Source organism: Leptodactylus fuscus, chromosome 5 (genome assembly GCF_031893055.1).
Source record: "Leptodactylus fuscus isolate aLepFus1 chromosome 5, aLepFus1.hap2, whole genome shotgun sequence".
Lineage (NCBI taxonomy): Eukaryota > Metazoa > Chordata > Amphibia > Anura > Leptodactylidae > Leptodactylus > Leptodactylus fuscus.
In genome coordinates this window covers 144,303,308-144,328,940 of record NC_134269.1, presented here as the reverse complement: position 1 = coordinate 144,328,940, position 25,633 = coordinate 144,303,308, and the positions used below count along the sequence as shown (strand labels likewise).

The 25,633-nt window shown below is 40.0% G+C and overlaps 1 protein-coding gene across 2 annotated transcripts in view; it reads right to left on the bottom strand.

The window, feature by feature from the left end:
- Positions 1–467: 467 nt before the first annotated feature.
- The window catches only part of ZFC3H1 (zinc finger C3H1-type containing), a 40,593-nt gene continuing 15,427 nt past the window's right edge, over positions 468–25,633 (bottom strand). For both annotated transcript variants that reach the window (XM_075274388.1, XM_075274389.1), the window contains 22 exons: positions 24,573–24,704; positions 23,473–24,027; positions 22,483–22,592; positions 21,041–21,172; positions 20,647–20,768; positions 18,123–18,224; positions 17,303–17,419; positions 16,993–17,176; positions 13,866–14,052; positions 12,588–12,779; positions 10,191–10,428; positions 8,403–8,508; positions 8,124–8,322; positions 7,872–7,966; positions 6,147–6,257; positions 5,265–5,369; positions 5,020–5,185; positions 4,800–4,900; positions 3,059–3,160; positions 2,529–2,568; positions 1,492–1,554; positions 468–1,373 (listed from right to left, as the gene is read on the bottom strand). In XM_075274388.1, coding sequence (XP_075130489.1) covers positions 1,245–1,373; positions 1,492–1,554; positions 2,529–2,568; positions 3,059–3,160; positions 4,800–4,900; positions 5,020–5,185; positions 5,265–5,369; positions 6,147–6,257; positions 7,872–7,966; positions 8,124–8,322; positions 8,403–8,508; positions 10,191–10,428; positions 12,588–12,779; positions 13,866–14,052; positions 16,993–17,176; positions 17,303–17,419; positions 18,123–18,224; positions 20,647–20,768; positions 21,041–21,172; positions 22,483–22,592; positions 23,473–24,027; positions 24,573–24,704 — 3,288 coding nt within the window. In that variant the 3' untranslated portion in view covers positions 468–1,244. The remainder of the gene's footprint in view (positions 1,374–1,491; positions 1,555–2,528; positions 2,569–3,058; positions 3,161–4,799; positions 4,901–5,019; positions 5,186–5,264; positions 5,370–6,146; positions 6,258–7,871; positions 7,967–8,123; positions 8,323–8,402; positions 8,509–10,190; positions 10,429–12,587; positions 12,780–13,865; positions 14,053–16,992; positions 17,177–17,302; positions 17,420–18,122; positions 18,225–20,646; positions 20,769–21,040; positions 21,173–22,482; positions 22,593–23,472; positions 24,028–24,572; positions 24,705–25,633) is intronic.

Genomic DNA, 25,633 nt, shown 5'->3' with positions numbered 1-25,633 from the left:
CCAAGATTATGCCACTTTAAAAGTTTCTAGCATGTCCATGACATGTTATTTTTATTTTCAGGTGCGCACACAACACAAATGAAGTTGTAACAAGTATAATTAGGTGCTTGCCATCCTAACCTGTATAGCTGTGTACATGGACCCTTTAAGTAGTTGCACAAGACAAGAAAATATGGCTTTCTTCTTTTCAAGAGGGACACATGGAAACGCTACAGCTCAGTCCCATAGAGCTGTGATATAATGTGAGGCACACCCTATTTTAGATGTGGAAAAAACAAATCAATAAGATGATTCCTATAACTATATAGTTCAGACAAGCGCCTCTTTCACTGCTCACTTAAATATAGTATACAGTTAAGGGAAAAAAAATCCACAACACAAAGTTTTATTAAAAAAAAAAGTTTATTTCTTAAAATAGGTTTGCATAAACATCTGAATACTACACAAGGTAGTACCGTAATACAAAACATTTTTTCCATTATATATTTTACTTTAAACTGTTAAACTTTATTATAAATTAAACTTCACAAAGAAAAATTGCACATAATTGACCACTCTTCGGCTCTGATGCACTGGCATTTTGCATTTAGTATCTTTTTTTCTTCAAGTTTAACAGTCTCGGCTTTAAAGTCCAAAATGCAGTATTATGAAAAAAAAATAAAAATAAAAAAAATCCCCCCCTCACCCAAGTGCACTGGGCAGACTGACGGCCTTGCTGAAGACCTGCTGCTTTTTGCATTAACTCAAACTCCCTGAAAACCTCCCACCATTCTATAAAAAAACGAGAAATTACCTAATCAGGTAAAGATTTAGTGTGGGAGACTGACTTGCTCTTGGATTGTAAACAGAGGCCCCCTCCCCATACCTAACCTTAGACACAGGGTCTCACAGGCATCAGTGAGAGAGTCAAGCAAGTTAGAAACATCACAACAAATGGGGATTGCAAAATAAATGAAGAGGGAAAGGGGAGGAGAATAAACACAAAAACAGACAGAAACAATAAAACAGCAGTCACTTAGAGGAACTATACTTACGTACATGATGTATAGTGTATCTTGTGGGGCCATGAAGCAGGCCTGAGTGTGGAATTCATGTCTCCAGTTTAACGTGGGCAGTATATATGGAGATACAGAAAGCACGGTTGACTCAGAGTAGGTCTGATTTTCACAGCCTAATCTGAATCAATCTTTTCTTGACCATTTTGGCAATTTAGAATAAGACTTTGGCCTGACTGCAACCAGTGTTCACCGATTCTTGCTTTCTGTGTTTAAATTTAAGAGCTCATCTAGGCTGACTCCAACCTCTTGGCACTTGGAAACTAGTTTTCTCAGGTTATCAGTTTTACCTCCTCCTGATGCTTCAAACAAGAGTTGCTGCAAAAGATGGGGAAGCACACGTGGTAAGGCCTGTGTCTTATACACAAGACAAAAGGTTTGGCAAGCAAAAATAAAGCTAATAAAACCCCACTAGAGAAACAGAAGAAAACATTACATCTTTCCAGAGTTCAGCACACAGAGGCAACTTCTGCAGGGCCCTTTGATACAAATGCTGGACCTGTAAAAAGAAGACAAATTTGAGAAGTAAGGAACACCACTAGGAGCAGTATACTATTTAATTCCGAAATATCAAAAATCTATCAATGCCAAATTTGCATTTTTTTTTTTTTTACATTGTATGGCAATGAATTCACAGCAAACGTCAACATTATTTTAAGTGCTAAAGCCTCATTGTGCAATCAGACCTATTGTTCCTCATCTATGTTATGGATGCAAAAAAGTGAACCCCCTGCACTTCAATAGAACCATAGTTAGAGCACTATAAGTCTTAGTTCTGATAGGGGGGGGGGGGGGAGCTTATAGGGTATAACACTGAGCAGCTTAAAATATAACAAGCTTTCAGACAACTTTTTATTTTTTTTTGGCAGTATTTGTGGGATTTTAATATATATATTATGCGGCTGCATATAAATATCCTAATTCAGACAGTGTTTTCATCTGGTGACATCTCCGGAACCAATACAGACATCACTGCAACCTTCGTGTCATATGTAAAAAAAAAAAAAAAAAGAATCATCTCTTTTACATGACACCAAGTTTCTACGTTTTACCAAGATATAACAGTTTGAAGTGACCCTCCCCTACCCATATTTTCTTTATATTTTCTAAAGTACCGTACACTATATAGTTACTCAATGAGAGGCACGAACAGCTCTCAATCCGTTAGTCAGGAAAATAAAAAGAAGCAGGATTTCACCGAAAGGAGCCAAAATTTCTTAAAGTATACTACAAAATGTATTAATGACACAAATACTGCCTCAAAATCAAAAGTTGTCTGAAAGTTAAGTTATGCTTTAAGGGTATACTTACATGTAATTTATTCCATAGTAATTTGATATACATTTTTTTTATATACACATGTATTCAAATGTATTCAACTGTTAGAGAAATTTCTAGTGCAAGTAAACCTAAACCAGAGCTAAACTAGCCTAATACCAAGTCAACAGTAAAGAGTTCAATATCCCATCTCACCTCCTTATGTCCCTTTAGGAAAGTTTCCACTGCAATGGCTCTAAAGGCACAACACAAAATAAGACATGTTACACTACACAAATCTGTTTAGTAAAACCAAAAGGTCAGCAGTAAAGCAACTTCACAAAAAGATGCCGACGCATCGCGTTCAGCAGAGCAGGATCTTGCATCAGTATTTGCCAAAACTAAAAGAGTAACCTACACATGGTGCAAGTCCTTTCTATTACAGATTTTCTCCATTTTTATTTACTCCTTATTTTGGCTTACAATTACCAAGGAAAAAAAAAAAAAACAAAAAAAAAAAAACAACAACAAAACATTCAGGTGCCAATAAGGCCTAAAAGCTACAAAACAACATTTGTTGCTGTAAATAAATCACCTTTTTTACATAGTTATGTTATTAAAATTGAAAAGTAAAATTATGTTCCTAGATAGCAAATCTTATTAGTGGAAGGATAATTTATTATGGAAATCAGCTTTACCTGCATATTACATGACAATGAAAAAAACAAAAATATTTAGTACATTACATTTTCCAGGTGGTCAGGCACATTGGGAAGTTATATGTTAACATCTTGGATTGCATTTTCACTATTTGTACATTGTTTTCATCCAATTCTTGTCTAAGTACCCTGTAAGTAAACATTGTAATAAACATTGTATGCTGTTACTGGAAATGTGAAGACAATCGTGGCCACATTGGGTTTATGAAATCGGTGCTGAAATGGTTGTTCTAATAATACAGTACTGTACTCAACCACCACAGTGCTGTAGATGCCTGCCTATTCTACTACCTTGTAGCTTTAAGTTGTATGTTAAACATATTTTGAAAGCACTTTTGGTGAGGTTTTTTTTAAAAAAAAATTCCTAAAAATCCTGCAGTTCTGACTCTGGCCACTGAGCCAAATAATATGCTCTGACTTCCTGTTTACTGTAGGAGATTCCTTTTGCAGCAGTTCCCTGGCTTATCAAAACACTGATCATGTATGTTTGTAGGTAAGACACAATCTACTAGTCACAAATATTTCTAACTATTTTCTCCGTCTGTGCAATGACCTTTGGATGGACAATTTCCAGGAGACAAATTTAAACTGTTAGGCTTAATGGTAAGAGTTAGAATTGCAAGTTTGTGTTTTGTTTTAAAAAATAAAGATGTCAACGCAGAAAACTAAAAAGATCACCAAAATTATTTCAAAATGTGTTTCTGTGCTTCCTTCTTGCGGTGCAAGCTTTGCTCCGATTCTCCTCACTTGAATGAGAGTTGAGCTGCAGTAAACCAGCTCAGCCATTACACAGTATATAGAGTGTGTACTTTCAGTTCTATTCACTGTTTATGCTGTCACCATAGCTGCTGATACCAATTGATCAGTAGCATCAGCAGCCAGATCTAATATTGATGATTATACTAAGTAAAAGTCATCAATAATATATGGTTGGCAACCCCAATCTGAAGTTTATATAGATGCTCTATGTCCTGCATAACAACGCCGGGTCAAGATGAAAGACTACAAAATAAATGACTAGAGCATCCACTTAAGAAATGTGTGTAAATCCATCCTGGCTCTTAGCAATTCAGAATACTGAACATTTTTATACATTTGGCTTTTTCAAAATATTATGGTAATTGATGAACACTGTTCTCTGTAGGGCAGGGGTGAGCAACCTTCGACACTCCAACTGCTGTGAAACCAACTCTAAACATGCTCTATTCACACCTATGGGAGTCCCAAGAACAGCAGAGCGCGTATGCATGCTGGGAGTTGTAGTTTTACAACAGCTGAAGTGCCGAAGGTTGCCTACCCCTGCTGTAGGGCTTGTTCACACTTCAGAGAATGATAAGGAATTTGAGGTGGACATTGACCTCAGATTAATTCTCATTCTGCCACAGCTTTTCAACACTCATTAGGCCCAGATGAATGGACCTAATCAGAGGAGAGTGTCGGACCACAGGCTCTGCGTCTGAATCAACCACAGAATCCATGGCAAGGCTGAGCAGGGTGCTTAGTATTTCAGCATCCGGCTTCGATTTCTGCCTTTCATTAAAAACAAAGCAGAATTAAGACATAATATGCAGAATTCTCTGTGTGAACGGGTCTTTAGAGTATATTAAAACAAGCATGGAAAGGGTTGAAAAACGCTGCTTTACATCTCTGTAAATCCAGCAAATCTACAAATCACAGGGCATAGAGTATACATCACAGCCCACACAGTCACAACAAAAATGCCACATGTAACCAGAATTTACTGATCGCATGACAACAGTCAACTCACCTGAGTGCAAGTCCAAGATTCATAGGCAGCATGGACGAGAAGCGTTCTAGTAATTTAGAATGCTGCATTTGTGGTACACAACTCAAATAGAAGAAAATGACCTGGAAATACAAGTCACAAAGAACAATTGGAACGTAAGCTCACTACAGGCTCCCATACTATTCCGTTATGTATCTGCATGTACACACATTCACAATTACACCTAGTGGTGACACCTTACCGAATTGTGGAACTCATAGTTTGTCCAGTAGTCAGCTGTGCTAAAAGGAGTGGGCTGCCGTGTGGGAACCGTCATTAGACATCTGTTAACTAAATCTGCAAAATGCTTAGTATCTTGAACCTTATTCTTGCTTTCCATTATTCTGCTGTTAGTAAAAAGAAGATAACTGAAAAGAAAAGGGTCAGTAATTATAATGACATTTGCAAGTGTGACCATTAACGCATACAAACAGTAGGGATACTTACTCCATCCAAAGCTTCTGTAGTATATCCTGCTCCATCACAGCCCCTAATGCGGCTTCATATGCATCCACTGCTTCATCTGCACTGGCGTGAAAGGACTGCCACAAGCTGCAGGTCAAGTTAAAGGAAGTGGCAAGTAGTGAAAATTTTCTGATATTTTTTATATTATTTTGCACGGAACCACAAACACACAACATTCTAAAACGTCAGCAAGTATACAGTACATGTGGGATAACTATTTCTGGCTATTGTGACAATTTTATTTTATTATAAAGCAATTTTCCCATTTCCCCAGTTATCAGTCTTTAAGCATGTGGATGGAGACTAGCAGCTTGGATGTCTCCCATAGACTCCACACAGAAAAAAAGGGAGAAGCCGCTCATCTGTCTTTCTCTCTCAGCAGCGGGATCATGTATGACATTTTACATACGTAGTGACTTGTATTAAGGTGAACATAGCACTTGGGGTGAATCAGAAACAACCTATTCAACTACAGCAGCCTGTATCTCTCCCTCTTCTCACTTTCACAGGGCTCCTTTCCCCTCTCCCTAGACTTCTACAATGAGCTGAAATCTGACAACCTTTGTCACCACCTGCCCTGTCGTGTCTAGTAAGCGGAGATCAGTTTAGCAGGGAAAAAGAGGAGAGAAAAAAAGAATCAGATAAGTGGATTAAAATCATTTTTCTTCTACTCCCTTGCGCTACTGATGTATGCAAAGTATGTTGAAAAGTTAGAGACCATTTAAAAGACATTAAAATAAATGCTAGGAATAAAAACTGGGCATGCTGTGTTACTGGTACAGATCGCAAAATATCAGTAACGCACCTAGAACACTTCTATTCAGTAAACAAATGAATGTATACTATAGCTGCAGTTGTGCTTACCAAAAAACAAGCCAGAGATATGGTCTTTGCATATCTGAAGTGTTGAGAAGTTCACCGTTTTTTAATGCTGGTGCTATGAAATCGAGTGGCACTGAGAAATTCAAGAGGTATCTAAAGACAAAAGCAAGGTATTTATTTTTAGAACTTCACAGGAAGAGCTAAAACAAGTCACGTAAACGATAAATCTTATCATAATCACTGTCTTTACTTTCATAAGCAATAGCAAATCATATTTTCTGTTATTTTACCTGCAAAGCTACATGGTGCTCTAAAGTCATTCCTTTCTGCTCTAGGTCTTGTGGGAAAGCTGTAAGATACCACGCTTTCTTACAGGAATACTCTTGTTTAAGAAGTTTTACTGGGATCAGAATATTAATGTCCTGTCATTAGGATAGAACATCAAATTTACCATCCATCAGTCTACTTGTACAGTCTCCGCATTGCAGTACCCAGTGAGGGCGGGTTCACACTTGCGCCCGGTCTCCACTATACAGGTTTCTGTCTTCGGCGCCACAAAACTGGACAGGAGACGGAAACCTGGTGGTTAGTTTTCAAACCCATTCACTTGAATGGGCTTGCAAAGTGACCGGCCATGTGAGTCTTCTACCTCTCCGTGGTGAAACAGGTTTTTGTTTTGTTTTTTTTGTTTTTCCTGCAAAGTGGAGACCCGGGGCACAGTTGTGAACCCGCCCTCACATGGTATAAATGGCCTATAACAGCAATAGGCTGTCAATATACTTAGAGTGTACCTCCAGTTATAAACATTTCATGAATGAATAGTACATGCGAATATAATAATAATAATACATTTTATTTATATAGCGCCAACATATTCCGCAGCGCTGTACAATTTGTAGGGTTCAAATACAGACAAAGAGATACATTACAAAGAACTTCATTTCACACAATGGGACTGAGGGCCCTGCTCGCAAGAGCTTACAATCTATGAATATATAAAACTATGTAATGTATCGTATTAAGGATACCTATTTCCTTGCCCACTTATTAAGATGTTCATCTGCTCCTTATATTCTGACTGTTTGTTTACATAAGATTTGTCTCCATATTCAGCCTCACACATACAACTGTATGGAGAAGGGAGGAGTGGAGTAGGAAGCTAGTTAATTGATTTACTGCTTCATTCTGAAAGATGGTAACCATTATCTGCAAGCATAGCAGCATTAAAAGAGCACAGAATAGCAGGGCGTAGCCTCTTGTTCCTCCCTCCCCTCTTCATAGACGAATATGTAAAAAGTGAGAGAATGAAAAGTGGAGAACAAAACATTTCTTTAGTAAGACCTATTACAAAGTTTCTTACCTTTACCTGAGCTTTACATTTATGCAAAGTTGCTTATAAATGATAGATTACAGAATTATTGCTATTTTACTTCCCGAACATACAAGTGACATTGAAAGCATATTACGCTGGTACATCCATCCTAAGTATCATACCACCACCACTGTATCGCTATAATCATCATGATGGTAAAGACAAGCCTGTATATGAAAAATCGATACGATCAAAAATGCAGCTCTATGTTGTAATGAAACAGGCCTGCTGATATGTGAGCGTAATGTCATACCATCCAATTGTGGATCCAGGTATCACAGAACACAAGCTGATAATGAGCACAGCTAAAAATACTCAAAGAGCTGTCATATAGGTCACAGACGTCAGCTTAAAACATATTTTGCAGCATGTACAGACTATACAAAATATTTTACCTTAAAAGATCTGCTGGAGCATAAGGACCATCATTATTTTCAAAGAATGACATTAAAAATCCTTCCATCAATGACGACATAAAATCTAAACGCTCCTGAAAACGAAAGTGTTTATACATTAACGTCTCTCACAAAATGATCTTCAAATGCACATTGTAAAGTGTGAGACCGAAAGGAGTGGTCAGCAGTGAAAAATGTGTACACCCCCCATGCCAGAATAGCACCATTAAGCCCTGTCAGGACGCCATTTACCTGCTGTATTAAGAACTTGCAGACATTATAGAAGATTTGTGCATTCCCAAGATTAGTTCTGAATGCAGAGATCCAGACATCCATGGCATTGTCAGGCTCTCCTTTATTCAGATACACCGAACATAAAGATTCTAGTAAACTGCAGTTTCCGCTAGACTTCTCCAGGAGTTGTTTACAAAGATTCACTGCTGCAAAATGTCTTAAAGAAAAGCAAAACGGAGAAGTCAGGCTGCATAGAAGAGTCACATTTACAGTGTTAACACGTCTCTATGTTGTTACCTGTCAAGCATAAGATGGAGCGATATCATATTCTTATAAAGTGGTAGACAAACTTCTATTCTTTCCTCAGCATTTAAGTTTTCATCAGAGCAGGAAAATACAGCAGCTGTAAAGAAGATAGATAACATTTCTTACAAAAGTATGAGCCTTATTGATTTAGCTCTATTTGTGCCATAGTGAGGGGGGATTTCACACAAGATTCACAGGCTGTAAAGGATGTATGCGGCATGGTACTCCACTAATAGTGTATGGCAATGATTGGTTGGCTCTCCATAGGATTGCACAGACACTTTTTGGACAGTCTTTCCCATTTCAGGCCCCCATACTTCTCCTCAACCTTAAGCCCTCTAATTTGAAAAAAAAATCTTTAATAAAAATAATAATTAATAATAATAATTTAAGCTACTCCAATATATTTTATTAGTCGCCCCAATTCACATTGCCTCCAACTGGAGAAAGTCATTTCTATCATTGGCTTTGGTTATGCGACAGGTTGATACCATTATGCTTTAGAAGATCAATTCCACTATTTCTGACACACACCTGATCTTTGACAAGGTTTGGGCATATTGGGTCAACAGATCTCGCATCTCAGACTAAAGCCATCTCCAGCTTTACTCCTGTGACTGGATTGAGCCCTTCCTCCCCCACCCCTATGCTGGGCGGTTCAATTGATCCATGAATTTACTGTCCATGATGCTTTGGGTACAAGACAGTAGACCCACAGTGGGGCTGGAACTCAAGGCATGGTATGTCACTATAATGTAATGAATTTGGTTCAGCGGAGCTTTAGGTACTCCTTCTAATACATATGGCCATCTGAATTAACCCTTAGTTGCCCTCTTATGCTTGGAATAGAGAAATAAATCTTTAACATTAAAGGGATCCTATCATTCAGATGACATTTTTTTCTAATTACCACGTCGGAATAGCCTTAAGAAAGGCTATTTGTCTCTTACCTTTTGTTGTCTTCTCCGTGCCGCCGTTCATCTACAATCCTGGTTCTTGTCGGTATGTAAATTAGCTCTCTCACAGCACTGGGGGCGGGTCCCAGCACTCAGACAGCACTGGGGGCGGCCCCAATGCTGCGAGAGAAATCTCTCCAGCGCCGCCTCAATCTTCGTCAGGAACGGCCTCTTCATTCTCTTCTTCCGGCAGTGTCTTCTTACTTCTAGGCCTTGGGCAGTGCAGATTGCGCATGCCCACAGGCCACGAGAAAATGGCCGCTTACAACACTATGCAAGCGGCCATTTTGTCGTGGCCTATGGGCATGCACAGTCTGCTCTGCTCAAGGCCGGAGGTAGAAGTTACAAGCCACTGTCGGAAGAAGAGGCTGAAGATGACGCTGTGGAAGAAGAGGAGGTGGCGCTGGAGAAAGTTCTATCGCAGCATTGGGGATGCCCCTAGTGCTGTCTGAGGGCTGGGGCCCGCCCCCAGTGCTGTGAGAGAGCTAATTTACATACCGACAAGAACCGGAATTGTAGGCTAACGGCAACAAGGAGAAGACAATGAAAGGTAGGAGAAAAAATAGCCTTTCTTAAGGCTATTCCGACGTGTTACTTAGGAAAAAATGTCGTCTGAATGATAGGATCCCTTTAACCTGCTAACCACAGAAACCTCCATTCACCATCTGTTTTCACAAGTGTGAAACCCTGTGTTGCATCACTTCTGCTTCATGAAAATAGATGGCAGGTGGAAAAACAGGAGGCCTGAGGTAGCAGTACTGCAAACAAGGCTAAATAATTCAGAAAAAAGGTTTGCAAGCAAATTGGCAACAATATAACACACCTTCGAATAGAGCAAGCAGCATGACAGGATCAGTCGTTACACTTTGGGGATTCAGCCAGGGTATTAGAAACGGCTCCTTGTTAACTATCCTGGAGGGGTTTGCAACTGTTGGGTCATAGAAATTAGCAGGCAGGCTACTGAACTCCATGAGGTGAATGTAAGAAAGCCATGCTAAGCAGCGATCCTTGGGAGTGAGGTGATCTGCTATGCTCTTCTCACAAGGCGACTTTAAAGCATTCTGTAAATCACATTAAGACAAAAGTTGACATTAAAGACTGCAAACATCCGGCTAATGAAATAATATCTGCATATGCCATCATACAATATATAGCAAGGAATTTTATGTATAATCAATATTTATGAGCTTTTCAAAGCCGCAATAAACAACATAGCCCCCTCAGGACACAGGTCATACAACATAATGTAAAGTAGTAACCAACGATGTAGTCAGAAAGTGACCAAAACATTACAGCATTACCCTAAAGTACAATAGAACAAAGCTTAAATAGCCATACAAAGCACTCAAAATGCATTGGTATTGCATAACCTCATTCCCTATAAAAAAAAAAAAAAAAAAATCTACATCAGATAAACTGTAACCCACAAAGAAACAAGAATATATCCCCTACCCTCAATTTCTCTATATTTTACAGCCCTGTACACAGTAACATTCATTTAGTCAGAAACAGCTCTCAATACAGACAAGGGGGAAGAGTGAAAAAAAAATGCAGGATTTCACAGAAAGGAGCCAAAGTGTGTTAATGAAATCCACACAAACACGGGTAAAACATACAAACTCCTTGCAGATGTTCTTGGCAGGATTCAAACCCAGGACTCCAGCACTGCAAGACTGCTGTGCTAACCACTGAGCCACCGTGTCGCCCAGTTGTCAGATAGTTTAGTTGCACTTTAACACCTTAACAAAAATCCAAAACTTTTAAAAAGAATATTTTATTGGAGCCGTCAAATTCTTACACCCATTGTTATATTTCCATATATCTCTGTGGGGCAAGTACCGTATTTTTCGGACTATAAGACGCACTGGACTATAAGACGCAAGAGGTTTTAGAGGAGGAAAATAGGGAAAAAAAATTTTGAAGCAAAAACTGGTAAAATATTTAATATATGGGAGTTGTAGTTTTGCAACAGCTGCAAGGCTACATTGACAGGTGACCCTGCAGCTGTACGGGGACGCATAGAGTGTTTTTTTTTGCGGGTCCAGAAGTACTTTTTAGTTATACCATTTTGGGGAATATCTATTGCTTAGATCACCTTTTATTGAAAAAAAACCCGGTGGTTTATTATATATGATTTTCTACTTTTATATATATATTCTAGGGACAGGAGGTGATTTATAACTTATTTATTTCATATTTTTATTTTATATTTTTAAAGCTTTTTTTTTTTTTTTTTTTTAAACTATTTTATTCCCCCCCCCGGGGCTTGAACCTGCGGTCACTTGATCGCAAGTCCCATAGACGGCAATACAACTGTATTGCCGTCTATGGGACATTCTGTCTATTAGTATTACGGCTGGTCATAGAGACCAGCCGCAATACTAATACAGCAGTGACAGGCCGGGGAGCCTCATTAGGCTCCCGGCTGTCACCCGAACAGGTCGGCTCGTGCGATATCGCCGCGCAGGAGCCGGCCTGCAACTCTACAGGTACGGGGCCGGTGGGGACCGGCCCCAGGGGAGAAGAGGCCGCTGATACAGACTGCAGACCCGGCATCCGCTGTACTAGAGAGGCGGATGCCGGGGAGGGATAGACGCCGGGGCCTGAGACATCGCTGCCCTGCATGAAGCCAGCAGCGGGGGGACGGAGGAGCTGCTGCTGGCTTCATTCAGGGCAGAGGAGCGCAGCGATGTCGCAGGCCCCGGCACCTGTAATGGCGTCTATCACTTGCCGGCTTCCGCCTCTCTATTACAGCGGATGCCAGGCGCCACATTCGGCCTATAAGACGCACCCTTCTTTTCCCCCCAAATTTGGGGGAAAAAAAGTGCGTCTTATAGTCCGAAAAATACGGTAACTTTTTTTTTTTTTTTTTAATCCAATTTTGGGAAATGTCACATTTTGGTTGCTTTTAAGCTAATATTTTTAGGAGGCGAAACGGTGAAAAAAAACACACCAAAAAAACCCGGCTGTCCGTCAAAGAGAGATTTTGGACTTTTTTTTTAAATTATTTAAAAGATGTTTTTGAGATTTTTGGAAACAACAAAATCCGCTCCAAATTCCTGAAGTAGAAGTAGCCTTACTGACTAATTCAGCACCAAATTCCTTTGTGTCAACCAATGCTACCCAATTTCAGAATCTTGGCAAGGGCCATAAAGCACATGTAGTAACACACATGCCTAGTCACTATTCATACACAAATTCCAGGTTAAAAATCAATCACCTGTAAAATAGCAAGAGCACTTTGCAGTCTTCCAGTGAAGAGGTTCACATGTACACGGTACAATAATACTTCCAGACACTGCATGGAAAGCAGGTCTGAATTCTGAACTTCTTCTATTTGTCGTATCAGGTACTGCAATGATCGTGCGCACGCTTGGTCCTTTCCATCAAACGAATTCTCCAAAGTAAGGAACTGCAGAGAGGAAAATGAAATCAGTCACAAAGTACAAAAGGTCCCCAACTGCAGCTATAAATGTTCATTTGAATGGATTTCCATAGGATTTTGGAGTGTGTCTAACAGATATTTATCGTGAAGAGCATTTGTGAGGTCTAGTTCTAGTTTGTGGCCTGGTTCAGTGTTCCAATTCATCCAAATAATGTGGGTAAGTTCCCACACAGCAAACCTGTCACACATTGGGGGAGGTATATGTTGCCCTTACGTAAGCAGTATGCAAGGTATCTGTCTGGAAGAATCTCCGCTTCTGTTCAAGTGACTGGAAGTAGAGCTGCACTTTCCTGCTGGAGAACTGCAGCTCTGGTTTTGGTTACATAAACAGGAGAAGAGCTCCTTCCAACAGTGTACCTTGTATACAATTTCTGGCAACCACATCAGCTGGTGGAGGTCTAGGTGTCAGACTCCCACTGATCGGATACTGATGACCTATCCCATGGATATGTCTCCAATAGCCATTACAGGTAGTCCTCGGCTTACGACGTTGATCCGTTCATACGCGGCGTTGTAAACCGGTTTTCGACATAAGTCAAAAACATATGTAACTGTACCATATACAGTACAGTCTTCCCCACTGCACACTAAATCACGTACTGTACAGGGAGAGCTGGCAGCTTGCGTTTATGCGGGAGCTGACTTTTTCTCATAGGAATGCATTGACCAGCGTTGATTGGCCAGTGTACAGCATTCGACCAATCAACGCTGGTTCTGAACCGAATCTTTGATGTGAATAGTGATAGTATTTGATCGAGTACTCGATCGAATACTACTCACTCATCTCAAGTCATAACCACGAAACATCGTAACCCGAGGACTACCTGTATACCTTTGTTTTAGACAATCCCTTAAAAGTCACTGAGCTCTTAAATATGAGCCATTCTGCTACCAAGTGTTTGTCTATGGAGATAGAAATGCGGTGTGCTTGATTTTAGGCATCTATTCACTTTTACTGTGGATGAAAGACCGGAACTCAATTAGATGGGGTGCCCTCATACTTATATATGTATATATACTTAAAGACTCTTCTTAAAAGAAGAAAACACTCACTGTCCACCAAGTCTGATAAGAAGGGGCATACTCTACAGCAGTTTCACACATTTCCTGGATTTCATCTCTGGATCCTCTTCGAGCAAATAACTTGAGGTAGTGGCTCCAAATCTCAGGATTGTCTCTGTTATGCTCCAGTGCACGGGATAATACATTCAATGCTGAATCCAAACACTCTGATGAAGTCCTGCAAATAGAAGGAGAAATTGAAGTCCCTTGTGGGGTTTTCGACAAATATCACCTCCAAAATTCCTACTAAACCAATAATAGTGCCAAATAATAGAGGGGGCGACCAGTGAAAGAGCCACTGTATGGGGCGAATCAGTGCAGGGACTAATGTATGGGTCTAACATGAACTGTGACCTACAAGCTGAAAAGTGGTAGAGCAGAAAGCCTGTGGCACCACTTCTCCCAGGTTCTGTAAATATGGTTGTTAAAAATACAATCCAGTTCACAGAAGCGGAGAGAACCAGCTGCATTCACTTACCAATCCCTGCATCTGCCTATGGCCTTCTCTGCCTCCCCTTCATTCTTAAGGGTGCCCTTTGCGCCAAACATCACGTTGCAAGGAATTCCCCCGGCCACCCTAATGGACTAGTCCAAGACTGACTGCAGAGCTGATCTGGGACCCAACAGTTCATACAGTTCCTGGCCCCTGGATGATTACATGACCGCTGGGCCGGGGGTAAATAGATAGCGCTCAATGAGGTCGGGAAGGCAGGGATGGCAGTTATCTTTGCCTGCTCTCTGGGATGTCCAGCTGTTTTAATAGCTTAGCAACATAAATTGTGATTTATTTTTGCAGAACATTACTAAAACAAAAGTTTAAAAGAGGAAAGAATCCCTGGCAAGATTAAAGCAATGAACACTTTAATATTTTAACAAGTGTACAAATTAAGATTGCAATATCTTAACCTCTTGGGAAAAGGCAGTGACTTTTGGCTATAACAAGTGTTACTGATAAGATGACAGTAAATCAGAATCAGATAAGAATACAGCATAAACTTATAAAGCTAGATCTAAGAAATAAAATACCAGAAGAATAAGTAGTTTCCATAGGAGAACGCAGCTTAATCTTTAGAAACATGGCAATTCTTTTATTAACGGAACAGTTTCCATTAGCTGTGGGAGTGTTCTGATAACATGCATTTGGCTCTGTACACGTGTTAGCAGACAAGCTGTGGGTTTACTATGTTTTTTTGTTTTTTTTTACATCAGCCCGAGACTGAAATCCAGCATTCATGTATATATGGAATTCTCTCCATAACCACTGTAATGCCAATATAAGCTTAGACATTCATTCAGGAACTAGAGCATGTCTAGGTTTACACTCACCTAAGATGGTCACTGTAGATAAGGTTCTCTCTTATCTCACAAAAAACACTTTTCAAAAACGTATTACATATTACTACGTTAAGATGAATTGCAAATACACACTAATACAAAAGTGTCGACAAATCCCTGCTTACCTTGTGCAGCCACGTTTCACAGTGGAAACACTGATATTTTCTTAAAGGGCAAAAAAGGATTTACATTAAAGGGATTCTATCATTAAAATTGTATTTTTTCTGCCTACTACGTAGGAATAGCCTTAAGAAAGCCTATTCTTCTCCTACCTTTAGAGGTCTTCTCCGCGCAGCCATTTGGTAGAAATACCAGTTTTCGTTGGTATGCAAATGAGTTCTCTCGCAGCACTGGGGGCGTCCAAAATGCTGCGAGAGAATTCTCCAGCACCGCCTTCATCTTCGTCTGGAACGGCCTCTCTTTGCGTCTTCCTCCGGAGCTGGGTTCAAACTTCTAGACCTCGGGCAAAGCCGACTGCGCATGTCCACAGGCCACATGAAAATGGCCGCTTACACAGTGTGTGTGAGTGGCCATTTTCTTGTGGCCGGCGGGCATGCGCAATTTGAACCCAAAGCTGGAAAAAGACGCAAAGAGAGGCCATTCCAGACGAAGATGGAGGCGGCGCTGGAGAGTTCTCTGGCAGCATTGGGGACGCTCCCAGTGCTGTTTAAGCGCTGGGGACCGCCCCCAGTTCTGCGAGAGAACTCATTTGCATATCAACGAAAACCGGGATTTCTACTGAACGGCGGCACGGAGAAGACAACGAAGAGTAGGAGAAGAATAGCTAGAAGAAAGGCTATTCTTAAGTGGTAGGCAGAAAAAATACAATTTTAATGATAGAATCCCTTTAAATGTACCCATTTTAGTACCCATTATCCTCATGGATATCAAAAGGGTTTTGTTAGGTCACCAGCTTAATATACCTTCATAGGTTTGGAGTATAGAATAACAGTCAACTAAATTCTTTAATGCAAACACATCACTTAGAAAAAAAACTACCAGTGTAGGCTTTATTTTTCCTTAACATGCATGACTTATGCCACTATTTGCCTTTCACCTTACTGGATTCTCAGAGTCAAAACATTTTGCTTGAATAAAGTAACTGTGCACCGAAGAAAAAAACCTACAAACAATTACAGGCGTACTTCTGACATTTATGGCATATCCACAAGACAAGCAGCTAAGCTGTCTTAGGACCATCCGTAGGGCCCAATAGGCTCATCCAGATTGCCCATCTGGAATCTGCTATGCCAACAGACCAGCACTTGGGCTTAAAGAGAGACCTCAGCAGGTAAAGTATTTCACAAGTTTATACTCTGACCAGGATTTCTTCCATGCTTGCCATCTTAGTATAGGCTGATATGTGTTTGCTGGCATACTCCAACATGTATAAGATGGAGATACCCCACTGGCATGTTACTCTAGGATTGCTCTTTTAGAGTGTTTTAAAGTCTCTTCTACAAATTTCAGAATTACAGAACATACAACAATCAGGCACAAATTAGGCTGCATTAAAGCTGGATTAAGGGGGTTAAATATTTGTGACCATCTTTAGAATAAACCATCAATAGCAGACTCAGCTACAGCATCTGACTCTCGGCACCACCAGGCATAGCTCAGTACAACACAGTGCATCAGCCAGGTGCATACTGCTATACCCTCTAGTGGCTGTGCCTGGTTACTACAGCTCAGTCCCACTCCAATTATTATTATCAGAATCAAAATTACATACAAAAGGATTACTACATTAGCAAAATCTATTTAGACAAGAATGGCTACATACCCTTCATTTAGGTTTAAGAGCTTGTACGCTAGCTTGATCCACAGTTGAATATCTTGAGGGTTTTCTAAAACACTTGCTTCCAGGTTGGAAATGTCATCAGTTTCATTTGTGAAGTACCTAACATCATCTGACGTGACAACAGCATCATGAATAGGAATCTTTGTCTTGGTCTCTGGAAGACGTTCTGCAAACACAAAAGATACTAACTAAAGATTTGCGATCAATGAGCAGCCTTTTCCACCAATATTTCAGTCTTGTGAATGCCATTCACAACACTGCAGTCAAAGAAACTTAAAGCTATATGTCTTACCACTGTTTATTGCTTTGGAAGAATCATCTTCATCACTGCTGCTACTATCTGACAATGGCTTTTTCCAATACATGGGCTTCCATTTTCGCTTTTCTTTATAAGTAGTGTGGGGTGGCGCTGTAAAGGACAAAAGTTACACTTTGATGCATATAAAACCAATAACAGGAATAATAAGTGAAAAAAGACATTTACAGCATATTCTGCAGATGCAAGTAATATCACTTGCAAAATAGTAAAAATACAGAATAAAAAAATTCTTTAAAATATACTTTGACACTAAATCACGTATTTACCACTTTACTTCACAACATGACAGACAGAAACCGGATTATGTTTTCATGACTTGAAGCACAGTAATATTTATGTACCACTGAAAACTCCTATACATATCACTGGGATCTATTTCACAGGAGAAGACAAACGCATGAAAAAAATAAAAACATACTAAAAACACATTAAACGGAGTCTGTCAACACTAAATTAATTTCATATGAATAAAAAAAACTATTTTCATTAAAGTAAGGCTAGGAAAATAGTTTTATAGAAACTAGAAAATTACCTCTACAAGGTACTGCGATTAGGTTTATAACGAACTTATTGCTGACAGACTCTCTTTAAAACAAGAGACATATAGATATTAAAAGAGTTGACAACTCCTTGCTAATTCAGGATGCCTTGTCAACATAAATCCTGCTATTAGCCACAGATGGTTTACTGCAGCTGTCTCCATTCCTCTAATATCTATCTATCTACACATTATATAGATACTACACACACACACTGACTGCCATGCTAAACCAAGAGTTCGAGGCTTACTCACTGTGATGTCGACTTTCATTGACGTGACTAACAAGAAGAACAGACATCAGATCCATGGACATGTGATCTCGTTTAACACCAAATAGTTTGTCAACATATTTTTCTGAAAATGAAAAAATAAAATAAATTGAAGCCAATGATGACAAGCAGTTAAAGAGTCTTCCAATTCAACACTTTAGCATCATACACTTAGTAAGCCGTGTACGTTTAGGAGCTTCTGGAAGAATAACATGTGGATGCCCTTGGGCTATTGCCTCCCTATAATACATACACAGTATTCAAGTCCTTTAGGGTTACAGAGGTTGTCCTGGCAAGAAGAAGAAAAGAAAAGGGGGGGGGGGGGGGAGGTCCTATCTGTGATGTCACAGACCAGACCGATCTGGGAGGCACCACAGCATGGGGAAAAGGAGCGTTTGATTTTTTTTTTTTCTCACTGCCCCGGTTCATCAAGTTAAGGAGGTTGTCCATTTTTACCTGGACAACCCCTTTAAGAATGGCATGCAGCAAATCTGTAAAGGGACATTGCTATGAAATATAGGAAGGGGGATATTATAGGACACTGCCATTAAATAATCCTGTGAGGGTAATATTTAGTTTGACATTGTGACTGTGCAGGAATAATGTGTACCATTTCACTGCAATGCAGGTATATAGGTATACTAGCTGTTACCCGCGACTTCGTCTGCGGTGATTGTAGAAGTGGGTATATACAGGGGCGGGTAAGGTTTTCGTAGTGTGTATAAGGTATGGGATATGAAATGTAACTTTGTATCTTGTTTTTGCTGTAATTCTGAGAATACGTGAGACTTTTGTGTTGAAGTTACTTTGTATTTGAGCTGCTATACGGTGTTGTGAGAAACTTTACATAGTGACTTTGGGACAGAAGTATTTGAAGTTAACCCTTTCCCGCCGATGGCATTTTTTGATTTTCGTTTTTGACTCCCCTCCTTCTAAACCCCATAACTTTTTTATTTCTCCGCTCCCAGAGCCATATGAGGTCTTAATTTTTCCTGGGACACATTTTTCTTCATGATGCCACCATTATTTATTCTATATAATGTACTGGGAAGCAGGGAAAAAATTCAGAATGGGGTGGATTTGAAGAAAAAAATGCATTTCTGCGACTTTCTTACGGGCTTTGGTTTTACGGCGTTCACTGTGCAACCAAAATGACCTGTCCCCTGTATTCTGTGTTTCGTTACGATTCTGGAGATACCAAATTTATATGGTTTTATTTACATTGTGACCCCTTAAAAAAAATCCAAAACGGTTAAAAAATTATTTTTTGAAAAGTCGCTATATTCTGACAGCCATAACTTTTTTATACGTGCGTGTACGGGGATGTATAGGGCATCTTTTTTTGCGGGACCGGGTGTACTTTGTAGTTCTACCATTTTCGGGAAATGTTATTGCTTTGATCACTTTTTATTCAAATTTTTATCAGAATCAAAACAGTGAAAAAACGGCGGTTTGGCACTTTTGACCATTTTTCCCGCTACGGCGTTTACCGAACAGGAAAAATATTTGTATAGCTTTGTAGAGCGGGCGATTTCAGACGCGGGGATACCTAACGTGTATGTGTTTCACAGTTTTTAACTACTTTTATATGTGTTCTAGGGAAAGGGGGGTGAATTGAATTTTTAATCCTTTTTATTTATTTTTTTATATTTTTTTTTTACTTTTTTTAAACTTTTTTTTTGCATTTATTAGACCTCCTAAGGGTATTGACATGGGTGGGCGGTGTCACAGATTGTCAGAGCGGTGGTGGTCGGCAAACATGGCTGCTCCGGAGCGTTAAAGAGCGCCTCCTGGAGTATCGTTAAGGTGAGGGGCAAAGTGGTAAAGTATATGTATATGAGATTGTGTGGGGTTAGGGGCTAGGCTGTAGAGGGCAATATGAATTTTGTGGCTTGCTATGGTCCAAAGTGTGTGAGATTGCAGAGATGGTGGTGTGAGTTTGGGTTTTGTGGGGGTCCTGGCACAAACGTATGTGCGCTATTGTGACGAAAAGTAGCCTATTGTTTAATCGAGTGTAATGACTATGTTTGTGGAAAATTTCAGCCAAATCGGTGGAGCGGTTTTTCCGTGATTGAGGAACAAACATCCGAACATCCAAACATCCAAACACACAAACCCACAAACTCACAAACTTTCACATTTATAATATTAATAGGATATAACAACTAGTATGCAAGCCTGTAATTCGGTTATATCCCAGGGCCTGTCTAAAAGACCAGATAGTGACTTATAGTATTGCTGCCTTCCAACAGGTGACACTAGAGGCACAGCTTTGCCCCCTTCCTTTGTAAGAGAGCTAATTTGCATATTTTCCCCAGAGCATCATTGCATGGCCTATTACACTTCATATACTTTCATAAAGCTTGCCCTAAGAAGAAATCATAGCTCCCAGATGCCAATGGTACAAGGAATTTTTAGGGTAGCCTACTGAGGAGAGGTTATTTAAAAAAAAAAAAAAAAAAAAAGTATATGATTAATCATTCAGAAAAGTACCATTCGGGTTATACCTGTTGCAGATATAATTTCTTCATCTGTACTATTCTCAGAACACCCTATAAGATCCAAATTGTAAGACAAGATATCTTGAAATAGTTGCTTCCTGCTTAGCGTGCAGTCTCGCATGTGCTGCCTAGAAAGCAAAGCAAAGCAAGTGTTAATGGTTTTCTGTATTGTCTTTTCAGTAATATCATGAGCTGTCACTATGTTGTCCCACGTTAGCATTAGTTACAGACAGGCTGGTAGGTCTTATCCAGATTCATTTTCCAGATATTATGGCTTAAACTGCCAAACCCGCCACGATTTCCTTCATAATAACTGAAATGATGCTATCACGCCAAGATCAGCAGCCCTCTGAGAGAGGATCGTGACCACAGTGACTGATAGTAAACATTCACTACTTACCACTGGCAGTCGTCATCGTTGCATGTGCCAGTAAGATCAAATCGACAGAAGAAGGTTTTGGGTTCGATCATATTGCTGTAAGAAACGGAGCTCAGCAGCAGTTTCTCTTTTGTGCGGAAATATGGACTAAACCTGTGAAATACGTAAGAAAACTATTAAACAATCTGTTCAGGACAGGGAAAGCATTTACAAGTTGCAGGTTCTAAAGGATTTAGTACAAAGTAAAATGGACACAAACAGAAGGCATTACATACATTTTAGGGCTCGTTCACATCTGCGCCCGTACTCCGTTCTGCAGGTTTCCGTTTCCTGCACAAAACAGGGCAGGAGACTGAAACCTGCCGACATCTTTCAAACCTATTCATCTGAATGGGCCTGAAAAATCTCCGGCTGTGAGCGTTTTATGCTCTCAGCGGCGATACCGTTTTTTTTTTTTTAAACCTGGCACAGAGTCGGACATGCAGTACTCTGTGTCTGGTTTTAAAAAAAAAAAAAAAAAAAACTGTTTTGCCGTGGAGAGCATAAAACGCTCACCGGCGCTCATGGCCGGACCCGGTCTGACAGGTTTCAGTCTTCTGCCAGCCAAAGACGGAAACCTGAGTACGGACTTCGAACGCTGGTGTGAACCCAGCATTAATGTCTTTCAGACTAATTTATACAGACTATTAGTCATTGCTTTTTTCCCTCTGTTTCGTTTGCATGTTAACCCCAAAGATCAGCTGTGTTTTAGTAACAGTCCATACCAGCAATGCACTATGTTTATATAGCGGCAAAGTAGAAGAAGAAACTTCATTTATTGTATAGATTTGAGATATTTTGAATAAGTCTAAGATAAAAATCCCTAACCTGACAATACATGAAGCACAGATGATTAAAGGATAGTGAAATGAGGCCACCTAGTGGCCATGCACAGTATAAGCAGGCTTTGCTTCAAACAAGTGTAAGAACTTCTAGATTATTTATATTACAGGCAGAAAAAGTCCATTCAATACAGAATTTTCAGCCACACCAGCTGACCATTTAATGTATGAGGGCTGTCCTAATTCAACCTTGACAAGATATCAAATGAAAGAAGGACCAAGCAAGACATATGAAAACAGTCGTGCTCCAGGTTCCACACACCCAGTGTACATGCATTTTGGGTTGGGGGGAATGGAATGTGTTTGGGTGAAATAGCTGAACGCCAATGGAATGTTCTGCTTACTATCCTTTCTTAGATTGTCCGTAGGAAATATGGACAACTTATTGATAAACATATAGTATTATTAATACTGAAAATGTATGCATGTTAGAATTTTCTGAAAATCATTGCAGACTCAGGTAGTGAAGGCTTGTAGAAAGGAAAGGGCATGAATTATTTTTCATCTACCTCTATAAAGCACTTATACTATTAGTTTTCCTGGGTATTTCCTATATCACCACAACGAAATTTGTTTTCTTACCTATAGGATTTGAAAACCAGCAGTGGGCTATGATATGTACCAAAGGGCAGTGGTCTTACATCTGTTTGTTTTGTTTGAATGTTTAATAAATCTACATCCACAGGTATTTCCTGCAAAAAAACAACAAAAAAACCAACACATAAAACATTTAAATAACTGAAAACAAAGCAAAAGCAAAATAAGTTGCCTCCACCGGGTAAGGGAGCGTTCACACTGCCGTCAGTGTCTGACAGCTAATGTCCGTTCAAAATCTTTTGCGGACATTAGCAGCAGACACTAGCTGTGTCTGACATTTTGCATTCATTTAAATGGAGATCAGGTGCGTTCTTTTACAGTCCGTACCTGTCCTTAACTGTCCGTTCCCAAAGATGTCGCCGGACTTTTCAAGCAGACAGCAAAACCCGACATGTAGAAAGGCTATTCCACCCACACCTACCTTTTGTATGTAAATCACCTCAGTAGTTTTTGAATAAGTCCATTTTTATTCATATGCTAATGAGCCTTCTCAGTGCACCCCGGAAGTCTCTTCCAGCACTGTTTGCTGTGTGTACAGCACAGACTACTGCTGCCGACTCCTCCTCCCTGCTCTCATACATAGCACACAGCATAAGAGAGGAGTGCTGTCTGACAACTTCCTGTGCACACTGGAGCCTAAAAATGGACTTATTCAAACACTACTGAGGCAATTTACATAGTAAAGGTATGTGTGGAATAGCCTTTCTAAAGCCTATGCAAGGATGTGATTAGTTAAAAATGACTTTTGCCAACGATAGAGCTCCTTTAAGCCAGCAAAGGATAGCAGAGAACACATTTGTCAGCGCAATCCAAGAATATATTAGCATATATGCTGATTATATCAATGGACCATTATCCACACTCAAGGTGGATTTGTCATAGGTCATACTTGTTTGGGACAGCATATTATGTGCTTGAGCTCTAAGTTCCTTAAGAAAATCTCAGTGATTAGAAAATAAAATTGGATATATTCACCTTCCCAGAGAAGAGTTTATCGGAAGACACCAGTAGTGTGTCACCCACAGACAGGAGCTTCGATAAGTCACTAGAGCTAGAGTGAAGTCTTCTGACCTCATCAATATTCAAACCCAAGAAAAGTTCTGGTCCTTCTGTTGCCATCTTGGAAGGAATGCTAGAAGTCTCCTTGTGGGGAGTAAGCTCCGCATGCCTTAGGTTAGGTTTGGTAAAAGAGTTTGATTCACGGAATGATCTCCTTCGTTCTTTAACAGAGACTGACAAATCCTCATCATCTGGCTCATTCTCCTCAGAGTCTAATGTTATTTTGTCCTGAGAAAGGTCATGTAATGATGGCTGTGGAAGTGCAAACTCTGCCTGTTCCTCTGCGACAGGAGGGAGGGACACGGCCTGTTCCTTCATTTTTCGAGCTTGCATTTCTTTAAGTTTTTGGATCTTAAGGGCATACTCCTGTTCCAGTTCTTGCAGTCGCTTCTTCTCTCGTGCAATAGCCTCTGCAGACTGCCTCTTTGGACTGCTAGCCAGGCCTGTATCTGATTTAAACATTTTGCTTGCCTAGAACGAGAAATAAATACATAATTTCTGCACTTTAGTATCCATAGAAGTTTGCTAAAATGAAATATGTAAAACAAACACCCCACTACAAAGATACCGAAACCAAAGAAAGGCTACAGACTGCTCCTGTCTACTCGATTGTCACCTATTGTGTCCCTAAACTGACTGAAAGCAGGTCGGTGAGTACAGATAAACCTTCACTGCACCATTCAGAAAGGTACACTGCCCCATAAGGGAACTTGAACCTGGGATCTCTGATCCCCAGTGCAGTGTACATAAGTTCCCATTGCATATAGGTTCCGGATAATTTTATTTTCGACCATCCTCTTATAAAGCTTTACCAAGTCCACCATTCTATAAGACCTTTTCACACTCTCTGGGAGCAAATTGTCAGCCATGCACTACAGTATGAAAAAAGGAACAGGGGATTTAACCTAAGTAATGCTAGATATCATGCCATTATGCCACATGTACACAAAACAACAAACAAATGCTTTTACATGACCATCTCCTGAATGCGGGTTTTTTTACCATGCTGTACTCACCCCCAAATTGCTGGGCTCCAACTTTCTTTTCCCTAGCTCCTGACTAGCCAGTGCTTTCGCCCGAGCAAGTTCTTCACCAAATTTAATAGATAGCGTTCTTTTTTCTTCAACTCTGTGCTGTACTTTAATGATCTGAAAAAATAGGTATGTAGATGTTGGTTAGACGTTGAGAAGACATCAACAAAAAGTAGCAAAGGGGTTTTCAAGGCCAAAATTTCTTTTTTGTAAATGTGTCTGTTAGTGCGATTAATGGGTTAATAAATGCATGTTTTTGGTGATTTCTGGGTGTCTCTGGGAGCTGTTGAGGTCTCCTGCTATTGTTTACATGGTTCTGCTTCCTGCTATGTAATTTTCTCACTCCCCCTTGTTTCTCTAGCTATCCTGCCCTTCCCTACCTACTCAGCCTAACCACTGACCCATAACATATACTTACCCTCATGAGACTTCCTGTGAGACGGCCCTTCCCTTTCAGTACTGATTGAGTCTTTCAGCAATGATCCACCTCTACTGCGATTGTGTGGATGCACAGTAGAAGGAGAAGAGCGCACACCCTGCCGATCATTACAGAGGGAGGAGCAGTCTTGCCAGAAGCCATGGAAAGTATAATAGGGTGGATGGGGGGAGTTGTAGTGACCATCCATTTCCAGAAATGGGGAAACAGATTGTCGCCGGATAGTCAAAAAATGTTCCGTAACCGCCCCAAGGATATAGGTACATATACATTTCTTATTAATTATGTTATTTAGAAGGTATTAGGAAGGGGAGGGTGATTAGATTAGTGTACAGATTTCAAATTGTCCCAGACAACCCTTTTAAACGGGACAAACGTACTTACATGTAATGTAACGTTTCAAATTATATATGGCAAAGGCACTATATATATATATATATATATATATATATATATATATATATATATATATCTGTATATAGGTACAGAAAGGGAGCTCTGTCATTTATCAGTATATACAATGTGACCGGATTTCTAGAAGAGACAGTGACAGTCCTAATCCCCCCACCCACTATATAAAGATATTATTTACATGATCATAGGCCCATGC